The 17,933-nt window shown below is 38.9% G+C and overlaps 1 protein-coding gene across 1 annotated transcript in view; it reads right to left on the bottom strand.

The window, feature by feature from the left end:
* Window positions 1–17,094, bottom strand: part of ELOVL4 (ELOVL fatty acid elongase 4) — a 30,615-nt gene extending 13,521 nt beyond the window's left edge. The window contains exon 1 of the mRNA XM_012471858.2: window positions 16,719–17,094. Within this exon, the coding sequence (XP_012327281.1) occupies window positions 16,719–16,818 (100 nt within the window). The 5' untranslated portion in view covers window positions 16,819–17,094. The remainder of the gene's footprint in view (window positions 1–16,718) is intronic.
* Window positions 17,095–17,933: the final 839 nt, after the last annotated feature.

Raw genomic sequence — 17,933 nt, 5'->3', positions numbered from 1 at the left:
TAAGTAAAGAGTAGATAATTTTTTCACATTATTCCTCTATTCTCTATCCTTTCTGCCAAATCCAACAGTACAGTTATTGATATTCACGCTTTCCTCAGTGTCCAAGAACCCTTCCTACCGCTTTTCCCAGATCCTCCTCTATGTTGGCATAACTTTATCCTTAAGGTAACAACTCTTCAGCCCAGTATTTAGTGAATGTGTGTGCTTTATAAAGCTCAATGTCCTTTTACTTCATTACTTACTCTAGGGGAAAAAAGCAACACCCTCACTTTGCCCAACAATGCAAGGCATGCATTCATTCAACGACCACTTAACAAATCCCTGTTTTCAACCTATAAAAGGCCACATTTTACACCATACCCTTCTCAAATTAGTCCTTCTAATTCACAAGGGTCAAAGAGCTTTCAAAAATCCAGCCTCCCAGGATTATCATGGAAGCTGTGGTAACTGTCAACGCCAAACTCACAGCATAACAATTCCCAAGCTTTTAATAATATTTGGATGAAATTCCTCCATGTCATTACATGCTATAACACTATACAAGTTATGTGTGTCCTTCTACATGTATTTGCATTAATACTTCCTTTAGTGCTTCTGAGATGCAAATATTCTATATTTCTTTCATATGTTTCCTTTTCCACTAAAAAGGGCTGTGTCACAACAGTGCCACACCATATGAAAATTCACCATTACTAACATGTCCACCCAAGTTTTGAACCAAAAAAATGTTGGGGGACCAAAACAGTAAAGGAAAATCATGAACACTAATGCTTCATGTATTTGATGTAAACTTTGAATATATTAAAGTAAATTATCCATATTTTCATTAACTCAAATGTTTAAATAAATATATTAACATTTTACGGCTGAATTAAATCCTCTAATTCATTTGGGCTATGTATTGAATCCAAATGTAGATTATATATATTAGAGTGACAGAAGATTTCTATTATGTTGTCAACATCCTAATCCTAGACAGTTATCAGTGGAATTCCATACCATGGATTCATTAGGAAAAAAGACTAAAAAACTTCTGCTAAAATCCTACCTCTCCTACCACCACTGAAGTCAAACTCTGTCACCAAATATGTTTTATGTAGCATTCTTGGGAATTTCTCTTTAGAAAGTTTTGGTGGGGTGGAGAAGGGAAACAAAAATGACACAAATATAAATGGACTCTTGTCAACTTAACAAATTATTTTTATATTTTATACTGTTAATATCCTTACTAACATGTTTGTACCTTCAGGTGTTAATAAATTTGCTTTTATTTTGAGCCTACTAATTAACAATTTTAAGGCTTTCATGTTGCATGTAAACCTTTATCTAAACTAGAATCATAAAATTTTAATTTAGAAATGATCCCTTTATCTTAAAAATGAGATTCAGAGAGGTCCAGAGACTTGCCACTGTAGGTAAAGCAAGAGCCTCCTGTGACCTAGCAGCTGTTCTAGGCACTACTCAATCATCATGCACTTTAATCTTTAGGGAGAAAATTTCCCATCAATTTCTTTCTGAATTATAGGTACAAATCCTGTATTTTAAGACTGTTCTTTCAAGGAAAAGAAAAATAAGAGACTTTCCAAAAGTTCTCTCAATAGAAAGAATGACAAGAGTTACTCAAAGGAGCCAAGTCTTACACTTCATTAGGTGTGCATCTGGCAAACCTGGGCCAGGATCGTAACTGCTTCAAAGCCACGGCACAGAATTAGGGAAATAGACTAAAGACATCTGGCCCGGAAGAAAGAAAGAAGCCTCATCAAATACTAAGAGAACTTATGAGAACTCAGATTTATTCTCTATTTTCAGAGAGAGGAATTAGAACCAAGAGAAGTTACAGGAAAGTAAATTTCACCCGAATTCAGAACATTTCTAACCAGTGCATCTTTCCCTTTTGTATATACAAGGAGTTCCTTTGGTAATGGGTTTCCCATCCTAGTTTTGAACAAAATTTAAGCAAACCTAAAGCCAAATATTATAGCAAATTGAGCTGAGGAGTAAAAGCCTTTATTTTGATAATGAGAATTACTAAGGCATATTACACCTTATCCCTTGCAGACCCTTAAGAGTTAAAAAACAGTTTGTAATGAAAATATTCTGAGACTGATTTATAAAGCTTATGCCAAGTGGGACTGATTTGTTTAATGTGGTCAGCAGTCATACAATTTTATCTTTATTAAAAGGCTACATAATGATTACACAACTCCGTATGTTTGTCAAAATTCACAAACTGTTCACTAAAAGGAGTCAACTTTACTATGTGCAAATTATTCCTTTATAAGAAATGAGGGATCCATCTGAAATGGGGTTTCCCTTGCATACCTTCCACCAAGGTATTTTTTTATTCTTAATCTAATTTTTATCTTAAGATCACATAGCATGGTGGAATAGACAGAACAAACTTTGAAGTCAGATACTACTTTCTGAAGCGAAGTGATTTTGGCCAGATTATTTGGTCCCTGACCATTCAATGCTCATCTAGTAAAGGGAGAGACAGACATTGAGTATTCAATTGCTATGCAGCGTAGTGAGTATTATCAGAGGAGTGTCTTATGTACAGTGGTAGGACAGAAAAGGGGAAAAGCTGTGGTTTAAACACAGACATTTGAACTTTTCTTTCAGAGAAGAGGAATTTGCCAAGCAGTCAGGTAGGGAGAAAAGTCTTTTTTTCAGGGAGCAGAATTAGAAAGACCTACAAAAGTTCCCTTAATACAATGACAAGAGATAGGCAAATGAAAATATCGGAATACCCTGAGAGAACTGAATGTATAAACGGCCCCAAAGCAAGAAATAAAACAATTTGGAAACTAAGTAGACCTGACGGAGATGATATATACAAGTGAAGGGGGCAGGAAATGATTGTGATGATCCCTTAGGAGGTCTTACAAACTACACTAAGGATGCTGGAATATAGCATGTAGATAATGAGGAGTTATTTGATTGGTTTTGGCTTTTTTTTTTTTTGAGGGAGTGTCTGGCTTTGTTGCCCAGGCTAGAATGCAGTGGCATAATCTCAGCTCACTGCAACCTCCACCTCCAGGGCTTAAGTGATTCTTGTGCCTCAGCCACCCAAGTAGCTGGGACTACACATGCACGCCACCACACCCAGCTAATTTTTGTGTTTTTGTAGAGACGAGGTTGTGCCATGTTGCCCAGGCTGCCCTCAAACTCCTGAGCTCAAGCAACCCACCTGCCTTGGCCTCCCAAAGTGCTGGGATTACAGTCGTGAGCCACCACGCCCAGCCGATTTTGCCTTTTAAAAGATCATGGTAGAGGCAGTGGGGTGTCGACTGAGGGGAAGGCAATTATGTCAAGAGGCAGGAAAACCAGCTGCATCAGTGGTTCTCCACACTTGTCTACTGCTAGACTGCCCATGTAAGAGTCATGTGCTTGTTAAAATTAGATTGCCGGGTCCTACCCCAGACCTACTGAATCAAAATCCTGCAGGTGAGACTGGGCACTATGATCTGAGCTCCCCGGGGTGATTCTGACAGGCAGGCAGACTTGGAGATCACCATAATGCAAGAGATCATGGAAACATGGGTCAGGGAGCTGGGCTGGCAATGAACAGGATAGGTAGGTATGAAGGTTTCATGGGAAAAAACTACAGACTCCACAATTCTTATGGATGTGAAAGGAGAGAGTCAAAGAAAAGTTCAGGAGTACTCCCAGATTTCTGGGCTGTCTGGCAACACAGATAGTGAGGTCATGATCCAGAAAAGAGTACAAAGGAAGAGGAGGAGATCTGGGAGAAACTGATCAGGTGAATGTTAAATATCTTACATCTGAGCTACTTGTGGGACAGCTAGGTGGAAGTATCCAGTAGCCTCTGGAGCTGTGGAGGAACTGCCAGGAGCATGTCAAGTGAAAAAGGAATGACTCTGAGGACAGTCAAAGATGAGTGGGTGAAATGGCAGCAAATCAGCCAGAGAGGCAGGAGAAGAGAAAACCATGTCACAGAGACCAAGAAAATTCTAAAAGGACAGGGTATGCACCACAATCTATAGCTGGAGAACCAACTGCTATTCCCTTTTCTTTTTTAATAAGGAAATAATTACTTCCTAGGGTTAATGTGATAATTAAATGAACCAGAGTATGTGAAGGTTCCTAGCACACATGGACAACACAAAGTCACGTATTCCCTTCTGCTACAGCCTATTCTCTCCCCACTTTATATCTTAACAAAGTGTGTCTCACGTCAGAGATAATCTGATCCTCTCCCCTTAAGAGACAAGTCCCTCAATGTCTTCTAGTATTTTTTCTTCTCAACCTACAGAGTTCCATATTCTGAATATGGACTCTCAAATCAGACCTGCTAGCATTAGACTCCTTACTTACCAGTTGAATAAACCCAAGAAGTTACTTAGTCCCTCTGGCCTTACGGATGATAATAGGGCTGTTGTGAGGAATAAAATAATATGTATACAGCATTTGACAGTTTCAGAGTCCAATAATTGTTGAAATTTCATTATTATTGACACTAATCTACCACGAAATCCTCCTGTCTTCAAAGAGAAGAGTTAAACCAAATTAAATAAAAATTACCATGAATAATTAAACTTAGAAGAGTTTACACTGGGAAGAAAAAAAAACATTTTATGACATAGACTGAGAAGACATTTTATAATTCTGTATTTATTCAAGAGATAAAATACATAAAAATTCTCACTAACTCTAATTTTTAAAATTATAGAGAGGTTATTTTTAAAAACTCCTTTTCATGACAATATCAACCAGATTTTAATAAAGAATAAAATGTAATCTAACAGTTTTCAAGTAATCCATGTAACTTCTACTTAATATACAAATAACTATAATTAATACTTACAACAAATTATCAGTATGTTTATTAAAGCAACTTCCTTAAAAACCTCTAATAGACCTGTTTTTTTTTTTTTTTTTCTGATTTCTTTTAAAGCTTTTTGTAACTCAGGATCTCCACCAGTCAGAACAAACTATCTTCCCTAGTAATCTAAGCTAGTAAAGTTCTACTATAATCTACCAAAAGAAAAAGTAGTACTGAAAAAATTTTAGAACATCCAAATCCCTAGAAGAATTAAAGGAAAGGAATACAAAAATACAGTAGGAAATCATCTAAATGATGGCAAGGGAAGTCACATGGAGCAGAGGCAGCTTGATACAGGGAGAGGGACAAGACTTGAATTAAAAACCTAAATTCTAGCTCTGTCATTTGTTTTCTAGCCCCATGACTGTGAACCTGAAACTTGGAGCCACTATTTTCTCCTAAAGTAAAGGTGATAAATAAGATTAACAAATCATTGGCCCTTTTGATTCAGGTAAAATGAGCAGCAGTTATTCATCAATATAATATGGTTCTAGAAGACATACAAAATCCCTGTTAGGATAAAAGAATAATTAAATGCTCTCTAAAATACATGCTGTCATTTGATTTTTACATTAATAATTTAAGCACATTTAAAATTTTTTCCATAACAGTACATTGGAGCAGATTGCAAAACAAATTAGGAATACTCTACTCCCTTGTTATTCAAAGTATAGTCCATGCACCAGCAGAAAAGCATCACCTGGAAGCTTACAAGAAATGCAGAATCTCAGGCCTCACCCCAGAACTACTAAATCAGAATCTGCATTTTAATAAGATTCCACAGTTACTTAACACATTAAAGTCTAAGGAGCACTGCTTGGTCTAGTCAGAAATGTGAGCCTACTTTAATATATAATTAAGTCACAAAATAAAGTTTGCTTGATTTCTTCCTAGATTCTATCTGAATAAATCAGCCACTTCCTCAGCTTCTAAAACCATCCATATGTGTTTAATCCACCATAAACAAAAGAAAAACACAAGCCTAACAATCGCTAAATATTGAGCAGCTTCAAAAATATATTCAAGATACCAAGAAGTCACAATTATTCCCTAAAACTATCTATCCTTTAGTTAAAACTTACAATTGCAAATTAACTCCTTTTTTAAAAAAACCTGGCTACTAATCACCACTAATATACTAAGTGATATTATTAAAAATCTATTTGCCTTTACAGATTACACAAAAAGGTTAACAATTAATATGTCACATTGTACACTGCAAGTACCCCAAAGGGTAACTGTAGTCTTTTTCTTAAGGAAATAATCAATGTCTTCCTCCATTTCTTGTAAGTGTCATGAGGGCTAAACTACAGCCCTTATTCCTTGCTGTATCTCTGTAACAATGGCAGGTATATAAGAGTATTCAAACATTTGTTAAAAGAAATTGTCAGTGAAAACTGTAGACAACGGTTGTCAAGAAGAGTCTGGGAAAAAGCTTATCTCTAACAAAGGGAGTAAACTACATACACCTTAAAGGCCTCTCCTAGGTTCAAATCTAAAGTGTGATGCTTAATATATTCCTCAAGCATTGTCTATCAGTGAGGTAAAAAGGGCAGAACTAGCCCTTCAAATACAACTGGAAAAAATGGAGCAGGTAATGAACAATTTGAGATACACTCTAAAAATACACAGATTTTGAAGGTGGTAGGGGAAGAACAGTATGATCAGTTTCCTGTGTAGTCAGCATGATTAGCAGGGAAAAAGAGGATGGAAGGTTTGAGCTTGGAAGAGCACCTGGATGAATGGGAGGAAAGGGTAGCATAGACAAGGCAGAGGCTGGGCTAAAAGAAATGGCAAAGAAGTCAGAATGTGATGGGCAGACAGGAGGGAACAGAGATTTTCACCAGCTAAATAGGGGAAAGCTGCGATGTCTCAAGGTATGAGGGAGCAGGTGCCCTGAGAGCCGTTCAGTAGGGTTAAAACAAGATGTTTCCGCTAACTCAGCTGTGTAACAGTTACCCAAGAGCCTAAAAGAATGGAGGGCAGAGTTAAAAGCAGAGGAAAAAGAATTTTCGTTGCAAGTCTGCCTGAATAGAGATCATAATAATGGTAGAAAGTGAGAGAAATTATTAAATGTCCTATAGCAAGGAGAAAACAAGAACAGATTCAGAAGCCGTAAAGGAAAAAAGACAGTAACACAGATGAGAGAATCAATATGAGATTCAAGCTGAAGTCTGGTTGCCCTGGAATTTAATTTGACAGGGTTAGTATTAGATGAATCAGGTTCAGGGCAAGTCCGTTTACTCACCTGGAAAATGGGAATAATAGCACCTAGCCCAATGGAATATGAGGACTAAATGTGATAACACATATAAAACACTGGACACAATGCCTGACACTTAGTTAGCATCCAATAAATGTACACTATTATTACGGGCAATAAAGTGGTATTTATTGAATAAATAAGTAGGCTATGCTGCATTATAAACAGGTCAGTGTTGGGAAGGAGAAAGATCCTGATTCTATTCCAGCTCTGTTACTTTGTAGCTATATAGCTTTGAGTCTATTTCTTCATCTATAGATGGTCAAATAATACCTAACTCATAGAGAGGATCGAAGATTAAACATAAAGTGTATAAAATGCAGTGCTACAGCATCTTAAAATGGTCCTGTACTAAATGCTCAATAAATGGTAGTGAGTTTCATCATGTGCAGATGGTATCTGGCTTCGAACTCCTGACCTCAAATGATCTGCCTGCTTTGGCCTCCCAAAGTGCTGGGATTACAGGCGTGAGCCACCGCGCCTGAATGCAGATGATATCTGAATTAATGACTTCAGAAAATGGCCTATTCATAAAAGCCAGTTCATAAAGGAAAAGGAGACAATTCCAAGGGCAAAAATATATCTCGAGAGAAAGAGAGCTGAAGAATGCTGCCTCGTATTCTGGAAGCCAAGATTAGAATACAAGTAAGTAGTTTCATTCTTTCCCTGTTTCCCAATTTTGCTGGGCTTCTCAGAAAAAGTAGTCATAAAACTTAATCTGGAAGTTCCAAGTCCAACCATCCACCCAGTGCTGCTAATGATCTCAAAGCTTTAAGAAAACTGAAATGGTGTTTTCCTTTAGCAAGAAAGATTGGAAATACCATTAGAGTGTGTGAGTATGTGAGTTAATGGGAACTTTAGCCAAAATCTTCCCTTGTCTCTAACAGTTCTATCAGTTGAATAGCCACTGCGTAAAATACTGTTAGTCCTGAATGAACTTCATTATCCTTTCACTAACAATAGTTTCTAGCTCTTGTATTATGCAATTTGGCAAATACTATCATAATTCACCTTGAATACACTTTTTAAAAAACAATCCTATACCATCATATGGAAGTTAACTATCTTCTCAGGCTAAATATCACTTTTTGTATTCTATATATATTCACATATTTGTGTATGTATATAGTATATGAATAAATATCACATTGTAGTTTAATCTCATAACTTTGAATATTTAGATGTCTTTTTTAGATGATCTCTGGTAATATTAAGACTTCATTCAGATTTAGTATTCTATCTACTTTGCAGGTAACAGTAAAAGAAAAGAGAAACATAGATTAGAGGCCTGAATCTTTCTTGCTTGGCTAGAGTGATGGGAAGACAAGGGCACTGGGCTAGGGGCAAACAACCTGTGTTCACTCATTTCCACTATAGTGACCGCCTGCGAAAGTCACTTCTGTAAATCTCAAGGACTTCTAAATATATAGAAAAATTGACTTCAAGGCCTATCTCCCAGAGTTATTGAGACGTTCTTAGTAAAACTATAGAGCAAAATACAAAGCTGAAGTTTTCTTCCTCGCTACTGGCTACTTTCTAGCCACTTGGATTTTTTTTTAAGCCAACAGCTATATAGTCTCCTTAAAAAGTCATTTTACTTTAAACTGAAAAAGAAAGAATTGACTGTTTTACCACTGAGCACTGAAGATATAATTTCTACAGGTGCTATTGTATTAATTTTTTTCATATATGAAATTCTTACATTGTAAAAAAGCATATAACATAAAATATACCAACTTAATCATTTTTAAATGTACAGTCCAGGAGCATTAAGTATATTCACATTGTTGTGAATCTCTGGAACTTTTCTATCTTGAAAAACTGAAATTCTATACCCATTAAACAAGTCTTCAGTTCTCCTTTTCCCAGGCCCTAGCAAACACCTTTTTACTTTCTGTTTCTATTAATTTGACTACGTTATTTATTATTTATTTACATTTTATTTATTTATTTATTGGGCCAGGATCTTACTATGTCACCCAGGCTGGAGTGCAGTGGCACAATCAGGGTTCACTGAAGCCTTGACCTCCTAGGCTCAAGTGATTCTCCTCCTTCAGCCTTCTGAATAGCTGAGACTAGAGGCACATGGCACCATGCCTGGCTAATTTTTAGTATTTTTTTGTTGCCCATGTTGGTCTCAAACTCCTGGGCTCAAGTGATCCTTGAGCCTCCGTCTCCCAAAGTGCTAGGATTATAGGCATGAGCCACTGGGTCAGCCTGAATTTGACTACTTTAGAGCGCCCATATAAGTGGAACCATAATGCCACATACATAAGTACCTTTTTGTGACTGGATTATTTCACTTAGCATAATGTCCTCAAGGTTCATCTATGTTGTAGCATATGTTGAAATTTCTTTCCTTTTTAAGGCTGAATAATATTCCACTGTATGTATATACCACATTGTGTTTATCCATTTATCCATCAATGGATGTCTGGATTGTTTCCATCTCCTAAGTACTATAAATAATGCTGCTATATGTACATGAGTGTGAAAAAATATATAAAATTAGTTAACACACATCTGTGTTTAAGTTTTTGTTTGAAAAATGAATAAAAATGAAAACAGAAAAGCTTGCTTCTTAGAATTCTGCACTTCAAAAATCACAAATGGTTTTATGCGATTATACCTGACAGTGAGTAACTGAATACCTCAATGGATTAATGCATTTGTCTTTCAAATTCCAAAATTTTTATTCTAATGCAATATAATCGTAAATAAAATACCATACTAAGGTATTTGTTTACAAATGATATTTCAGGAAGAAAAATATATGGCAAAAGATTTAAAAAATTTGTATTTTGATTAGTTAAAAAGCATATTTATATCAAAACCATTTAGTTTCTTTTGTTTTCTCTTCTGTAAGACCTACATATTTTATCAGTTTTATAAAAATCTTAAGTCATACTTCCAAATGTAAGTAAAAAATGCTCATATATAAAGTGTCTATAATAGAAAATAATTTGTAATGTTGTACGTTAAAATTTCACATTTTCTATTGGAAAAATATGAAGACAGAGTTTAGACTGATATCCAGGCCATTGTTTTAGGAGATGTTATAAGGAGTCAATAAAGTAAGCCTTAAAGGTTATGTAGTTCAACCTTCTCATGGTACAGGTAGAAGAGACCCAGAGTCATGAACAACTTGCCTGAAATGACATAATATGCCATCCTGAAAACCTGAGTATCACAAAATAAATGTAATATATAATTGAGATAATTTTATTCTTCAATACCATTGCTACTGTTTTTGATAAAATAGTTGGCTCTTGGTTATTCAAGGAATCTAGATAAATAGGTATAGTGTTACAGCAACAAAAATAGTGCTATTTCAAAACAGATGCTTAAATATATGTATACTTTTGTTTCTCTATTCCTCTACCTATTTCTTATAAAGCAGATTTTTAAAAAGTAAAAAAGTACAAAATATTAATCTGTTATTTGTACTAGGCAGTGTTGAAACAGTTTTGCTGGGAAAGATTTTATTTACTACATAAAATGAGGTTTCTGAATCCCTGATAAATGTATATTTGAAATTGCTTTACCTATTCCAAGAAAGTGACATCTATATCCAGACTTTTACAGATTACCTAATTTAACCCTCTTAATTTACAGATGAACAATGCTGAGAATAGAGAAAGCAAAGAAACTTGTCCAAACTCTCACAACAAATCAGCAGCAGACCAGGACTAAAGTCTGGGTCATCTAAATCCCAATTCAGAATTCTTCCCATTCACTATACTGCGCTGCCCTCTTCACTTCCACACATGGCAATGATTCTGCATAGACAATGAAGAGAAGAGAACAATTATAGCTGATTTTATGTCTCTTAAAATCCTCATTTTATATCTGTTTTGTGCTACTAAATGACTATTGGTCTGATTTATTCATTAAATTTAGTTAACAGCAAGGGAATTAATGACCAACTGATAAAAAAGATCATTCTTTTAAAAAAACCTCTCTGGCCGGGTACAGTGGCTCATGCCTGTAATCCCAGCACTTTGGGAGGCTGAGGTGGGAGGATCACGTGACACCATGAGTTTAAGAGCAGCCAGGGCAAAATGGCGAAACCCCTTCTCTATTAAAAACAAACACAAAAACTTTCTGTAATTTAGTGTGGTCTAAAACCTTATTCGTGTTTTGCAACCACAATATATTATGATTCAAAATTATGCTAGATTAAGACGGTCATCTCCTCATACATATCAAATCAAAAAATATGTGTGATAATCTCTGGTGTTGGAGAGAAAAATACAAAGAAGTGAAGTGGTAAATAATAACAAAAGTGTAAACAGTTCGAGACTAGGGTCACAGAAGGAATGGCACAGGATATACGTGAGTAATTGTTAAAGACAATGAGCTCCTGTGAGACAACTTGCTCCAGGGCACCATGAACAAGAAAGGTTTTGCAAAGGAGGCCTATTGTACTGGGTTCTGGTAAAAGGTATCTGAAGAGACAAACAGGGAAAAGTTAGTAAAGGCAAGGGGAACGGTGGGATGAGAAACATAAAAGTGGACATGTATATGTTTTACTCAAGGGTCAGTGAGTTATTCCAGTTGGCTAGAGCTGCAGGTCTTTGTGCAGGGGAATACTGACTGATCAAGCTAGAAAGCCAATACAGGCCTTAGCTTTAAAAGGCCATGTGTTTCCTCCCCTCTCCTTACTGAAATCCAAACCCATATGATTTTAAAATATATCTTCTAATGGAAAATAAAACAATAGCACATTTGTTAGTTAATAGGCAAAATGCCTAATAGTTAAGAGAAAAAAAAAAGCCATCTAAAGTGAAAAAAGTTAGACTCTCTTACACTACTCATTTCTGTGTGCTAATATATGCCTAATTCAGAATAAGTGGCTCAATAAATGAAAAATACTTATGTTAATAACGTTAACTCATTTACAGGTGACATTATCCACAGGGCTTGAGAAAAAAATAAGAAAACAAATTGAACTTTTAAAGGATGACCAAGTGTTCTATGGCTCTTAAGATTACAAAAGTGCCATCTGATATAATTATCTGCATAACTCTTAAAACTTTGTCTTCCTAAGTCAAAAAGTCTAAGTCAAAACGGTTAAAAATGTGTCCTGACAACAGTTTTAGGATCTGCGTTGTTTACCCTCCTGGAATTCCATCTGCAATAGGATATTTTACTGCATGCTGTCACTGGGGAACAGATAAGAGCATCAGCCATTAATGCCTAGCAGTCTGCCACCAAAAATCAGACTGTGGTGAAGGAAAAGACAATGCAAACTAAACCAAAAACAAAAATCCTAAAATGGCATGGACCTCCCAGAGGCTTCAGGGAGCTTATGAGTAAAGGATAATTAGGACCTCACTGAAAACAGTGACCAAGGGAGATCCCGTGTTAGGAGCTGGTGATGTTTTATAATTTTTTTTTAATTAGCTGCCTACAACTTGGAGAAAACTGCATTACCAGGCTAAGCCAAACAAAGAAAATCTATTTTAAGTAATAACATAGATGAAAAATTAAACAATGACTGTGAAAATGATAAAATTAATGTAGGCATATTGTACAATATTTAAAATACATGCTCCTCTGGGGAGTAGCAATCCCTAAGACAAACCTGCTTTTACTTCAGCTCATTTGAGCTGAGTTAAACATCCCCTCCCACTAGCCCCCAGTTTCGTCAAACCTGGAGGACTCACTGGCCTGGCCCTTAAGCACCTTCCCAGTTTCCATGGTTTGCAGTCAAGGTGTTCCCCTTGTCTTTGACACCTCTTGCCCTTGTTTGCCTCCCTCAAATACTCTGACAGTACTTACATCAACTCCTCATTCAAGGGCAGAGGAAAGCAAACTGGTGAAACAGCTAAAATATTCTAAAAACAGCCTGTACATTCCTTTTAGGTAGGAGAAGTAGAGATGAGTAGAGCAGGGAAGGACTTTTCTAACCTTCCCTAGGCCCCGGCTAGGCCTGAGCCTGGCAGATCACACTGCCTCTAGACCATGACACCAAGGAAAGGGGCATGACAGTGACCCCCTTGACTTTGCAAGCTACATGAGGGCAGTAACCAAGTGTCCTCCTTCCCTATCCAGGGCCTTGTACTGTGCCTATACATGGCAAGTAAATACAGAAAGAATGAATGAGATCATAAGCCTGGCTTTCACATTTTGTCATCATTCTACAGTTCTCCTCCCTCTTCCTGTATCACTCATCCCTTCTCCTTTCTGACTCCTGCAAAGTGAATTCAAGAACCCAGCAAGGCTGGCCTCTTATGTTCTAACTGCAACTACCAAACAGACAATTTTTCTCACCAAAATGTGGGGTACTGTATGTGAAAAGAGGGCCAATGCCAACCATTACCATCCCCAACCAACAACAGCCATTTAGAAACAAATGGTCAAAAGATACATGGCCTCACAGGAGACACCTGGCTTTACTGTAAGCATCCTACTAACTCTCTAGGGTGTTTACACACTAAATGTCAGGTATGCAAAAGCTATCAAACATGTATTAAAAGCAGGAATAAATGAATAATGTGGATTGGGGAATATTTAGATTCATCAGTTTAAAAAATATATATACAACTTTATATGTGTTGAGCCTAGGACTCCAATTCTAATTAATTTTAATGTACTCATGAAGTGAAAGGATAGAAGAAAAAAAACTAACATGATGACACGGGAATACCTACTCTAATACTAACAACTGGTATAAAGTCCTACACTAGCCTATACTTTAATATACATCAACACTAACTTCCTCATTCAAAATGTCTAAAAAATATAGAGAAATTTTTGTTGTTTTTCTAAAAGTACACCTTTTTCAAACTCTCCATTCCAATGTACAAAGTGTTAATACTATAGTAAAAGTAACATTTTTGGTATTAACATATTATGGACCATATTCTGTATTTGCTATATATGTGCCTTTGAAAAGCCCAATTTTCAGATATTGCCTTGGATATATTTGAATATTTACAGCGCCATTTGATATAACAGCACAAAATGACATTTTTCCAGAAACTGTTTGCCCTAGGGCAGAAATCTCTTGGATTGTAAATATACTCTACAAATCTGTAACTATTCCTGTGTGACAGTACAAAGTATAGTTTATTTGCACTTAGGTAGAAACCTCAATGGACAGAAATATTTAATGAATTAATAAAAGAGAATGAAAGTAGCAGTAACTACAGCACTAGGAATGACAGCAGCCAAAGGCAAGGAGCCTCCCTCATTTCTTGCTCTCCCTCAATCATCTGCATCCTTTTACCAAACTCCATCACTATTTCTCAGGACCATTTTTCTTTCCTGCCCATTTTTATTTCCCCTTCTTTCCAAACATTTGACTCACCAACTTTTGTTTAACCTCATCTGATAAGCTACTTTTCTACTTTGATATCCCCCACCCAGATTTTCATCAAATTATTCCTAGAGGTGGAATCAGGGCAGAGTGAACGAGTCTCTCCAAAAAAAGGAACATCAGGAGCACAGAATGAGGGAGAGTAAAAGTAAATGGGATGCCACAGACTTCAAGTCTATTCGGCCCGAACCTGAAAAATACTTCTCCTTACACAGCAGTACAGCAGAACAGACTATATCCACTAAGCCTCTCCGTTGGTTAAGAAATACCATCTGCCTACATAAGAGCTCATTACAGAAAGCAAGGAAGCAGTCTCAGGTTTCGTAAGTGGATAGTCAAAGCATAGGCAAATACCTTCCTCGGGCCTGCTAGTGAGAGGTCACTTGTGTTCCAGGGCTGCTCTCACTTCTCAGGCTTGGCCTACCATATTATATTATTTTAGATGCCCTTCAAAGCCTAGTAGCAAGCTTTCATATGTGGCAACTGCACAAAATTTCCTGTTTCATTTGTTGTTGTTGTTGTTGTTTACACAAACATCATTAGGAAAAAATTCAGTATCACAGAAAGGTGTATTCTACCTTTGCTCTCAATTTTTCCTTCTGAGACTCAAGAGACGGGAAAGCTCCAGGATAGGATAGGAAGAAGGGGACTGAGAACTCCCGGGTGTGGCTCTGGCTATATGGAGATTGGAGGATCTCGACAGTGTCTAACTGCAAGGTATGCGAAGTGCAATTACCTGCTAAAGAACTTGTCTGATGTTCAGCTCTATACAATTGTGTAATGGGAAGCCCTGATGCAATGTTTAAAGAACTTAAATCACAGAGATGAAGGGAAGGGCACATCTTTCCCAGTTTTTGCAGATACAGTGTAATGTCAGTGTAACAGCACATAGGAAAAAAAAACTTGAAGAAATACTCCATTTAAAACTGCCTTTTAACCATTTTCAGCTGTAATGGCTTATTTAATAGCTTATTTCCCAGTGTCAAAGTTGAGATCTTCTGAAAAAACATACTTTTCTCAAAAAGTGAACGCAGTATTAATGTCAAAGAATCATTTTGTCTCACACGAAAAACATTCCAGCAAACGTTTTTCCCACAACATAAGCCCCATTTATCGGACTATATTCATGCTGTAGCCACTCTAACAACAATAAACAATTTACTCTAACAACAATAAACACAAAAACTACAGGAATACATTTTCATTTCGAAGTAGGGACGGCAGAGTCACAAGGTGGAATGTTAATATCTTTCACTGCTAGGATGCAGTGTGATACTGCAAAAGGACTAGAAAAATTCACATCGTAAAATCATTTCTGAAATCCTTTAAACCTTATTTTGGATTTCAAAAACTTTTAAATGCTTTAAAATCAAAAGCAGCGAAGCAAATGAAGAAATAAACAGTAAAATGTAAAAATATCATAATATCACAATTGGGCGGAAGGAAAGCTGCATAAATCAACCAATTGACAGCCCTGCCAAATTAACTGCAACAGCTGAAGGAAAAGTTTGCCGATTTAAGAACTGTATGTATGTAGGCATCTGGGACAACCTCTAGGTGTTGCTGTAGAGACCCCCTTCCTAAAGACTGATTTCTTCCCTGGTGTTTTAGCCTCCCCTCCCCCTGACTGCACTGCAGTGCGCAAAGCCATTATAGACAATCATTTCAAATATAGTTGCTGTTGAAAATGCCTCGGAAACTAACATTCTTCAAGGTTCAAAGAGCCAAACAATGTTATTTTACTTTTCAGTCCAAATTATACTATAGATGAAGGAGTTAGATAGAAGAAAAGATTAGCAGGGTTGTGTCAAAGCAAACAGGAAGCTGAAGAAGCAAAAAGACAGCTGCCCCAAAGCACCCCCACCCCGCCTCCTCCCTAGCCCGGTCTCCATACAAAATAGGACTGAATGTTAAAAGGAATCCTCTGCACAGGAAAGAACTGTGAGGCGAGTTCGGGGGATAGGGGAGCATAGGGTGGGGCGGCTCCTCCTCTTGGCTGTAAAGGCTCCAACTGATATGTCAGCTCCCGCAACCAAGAGCCGAAGAGAGATGGAGGGAGCTCAGAGGAAAACCTTGCGAGTGTCGGGGGGAGGGGAGGCCTTAACGTTCGGATCAGATTAACCAGTGCTCCACCGCGATGCCCACGCCGGCCCCTCCGCTGATCCGCAGCTTCCGAAAGCCGCAGGGCGCGGGGGCCTACGGGGCCGAGGCCGGCCGCTCCAAGAGCAGGGGACCAGTGACCCCCGCGGAGGACCGAGCGAGGATGGGGAAGTCAGCGGCTTTACCTGCGATGGACCAGGTCCAGCGGTAGAACTCCACCGTGTCGTTGAGCGCCGTGGACACCACGTTCAGGACACTACCCGGCTCCGAGTCCAGGAGCCCCATCGCGGCGATGAGCGGGCGCTGGCGGCAGGAGAAAGCGCAAACCCCGCAAGAGGGCTGACCTCGGAGGCGGCAGCGGCGGCGGCGGCCGGGGACCCCCTAAACGGCGGCGGCCCGGCTGCGTCTTCTCCTCCTGTTCTGGGCGCCGCGGCGGCTGGGATGCGGCAGCAGCGGCGTAGACGAGCGGGGCCGAGAGGGAGGCGTCGTCAAGGTTCCTGGGAGAAAGAGGATGAGGTGGATGAGCCCCAGCCGCCAGGGCCCTGCGCTGCACCAGTCTGCCGCCTCGCGCTGCAGCCGCTCCAATCTTCTCCGCCGGCGTCACGTGGCAGCGCGCGGGGGCGGGGGGCCGGCCGCCCCTCCTCCCTCCCAAGCGCTGGGACTCGCGAGCGCAAGGATGCTGCGCTCGGGGGCGCGACGCGAGCCGGGCTCGCGCAGGCGCGCGCGCGCCCCCACCCGCCTCCGTCGCGCGGGAGCGGGACATCTGGGCCGCTCCTTGCCCCCTCCCCGCGCGGGTCTCCCCATCCGCCTTCCCCGCCCCTCTCCCGGGCTTGGGCCCCTGCGGAGGAGTTCACCGCCTCCCCACGGGTGACTTTGCATCCGTCCGGGATACGTCCTGGGAAACAGGACACGGGAAGAATGGGTGTTTTGTGGCAAAGATGAGGTAGGCGTGGTGCTTTGGTCCTTACCTGACACTCACCTCGATTTCACTTGTGTTCCTCTTTCCTTGACCTCCACCGGCACATGCCTGTCACCATGACAAGGGAAGGGCACGTGTTATCCCTCTGGAGAAGTGAAGGGTGTTTGTCTTCCATGTTTCAGCGCTGGAGAATAGACTTTGGGGTTTACCCAGAACAAATTAACATGTAATTGAATGAATGCTTAAACATGTTCAGTAGACTTAATATACATGGAATGAACAAAGCAATATAATTGTGCTAAATTAGGCCATTAGCAGTTCAGAAAAGAGGGAGAACGGAGAGGGGCTTACAGGTGAAGTCTGCTTGAACCTAAAGAAGTTGAGGTGAATCTAAAAAAGATAATCGCTCAAGAGGCAAAGGACAATTTAGTGGAGAGAGGAAAACAAAGTAATTTTTGTTTATTTTGAAAAATTGTTTAGA

This window comes from Aotus nancymaae, unplaced genomic scaffold (assembly GCF_030222135.1).
Source record: "Aotus nancymaae isolate 86718 unplaced genomic scaffold, 86718_ANA_hifiasm-v0.15.2.pri h1tg000040l, whole genome shotgun sequence".
Taxonomy (NCBI): domain Eukaryota; kingdom Metazoa; phylum Chordata; class Mammalia; order Primates; family Aotidae; genus Aotus; species Aotus nancymaae.
Note: the sequence above shows the minus strand (reverse complement) of the source record. Positions and strands in the feature narration are given on the sequence as shown.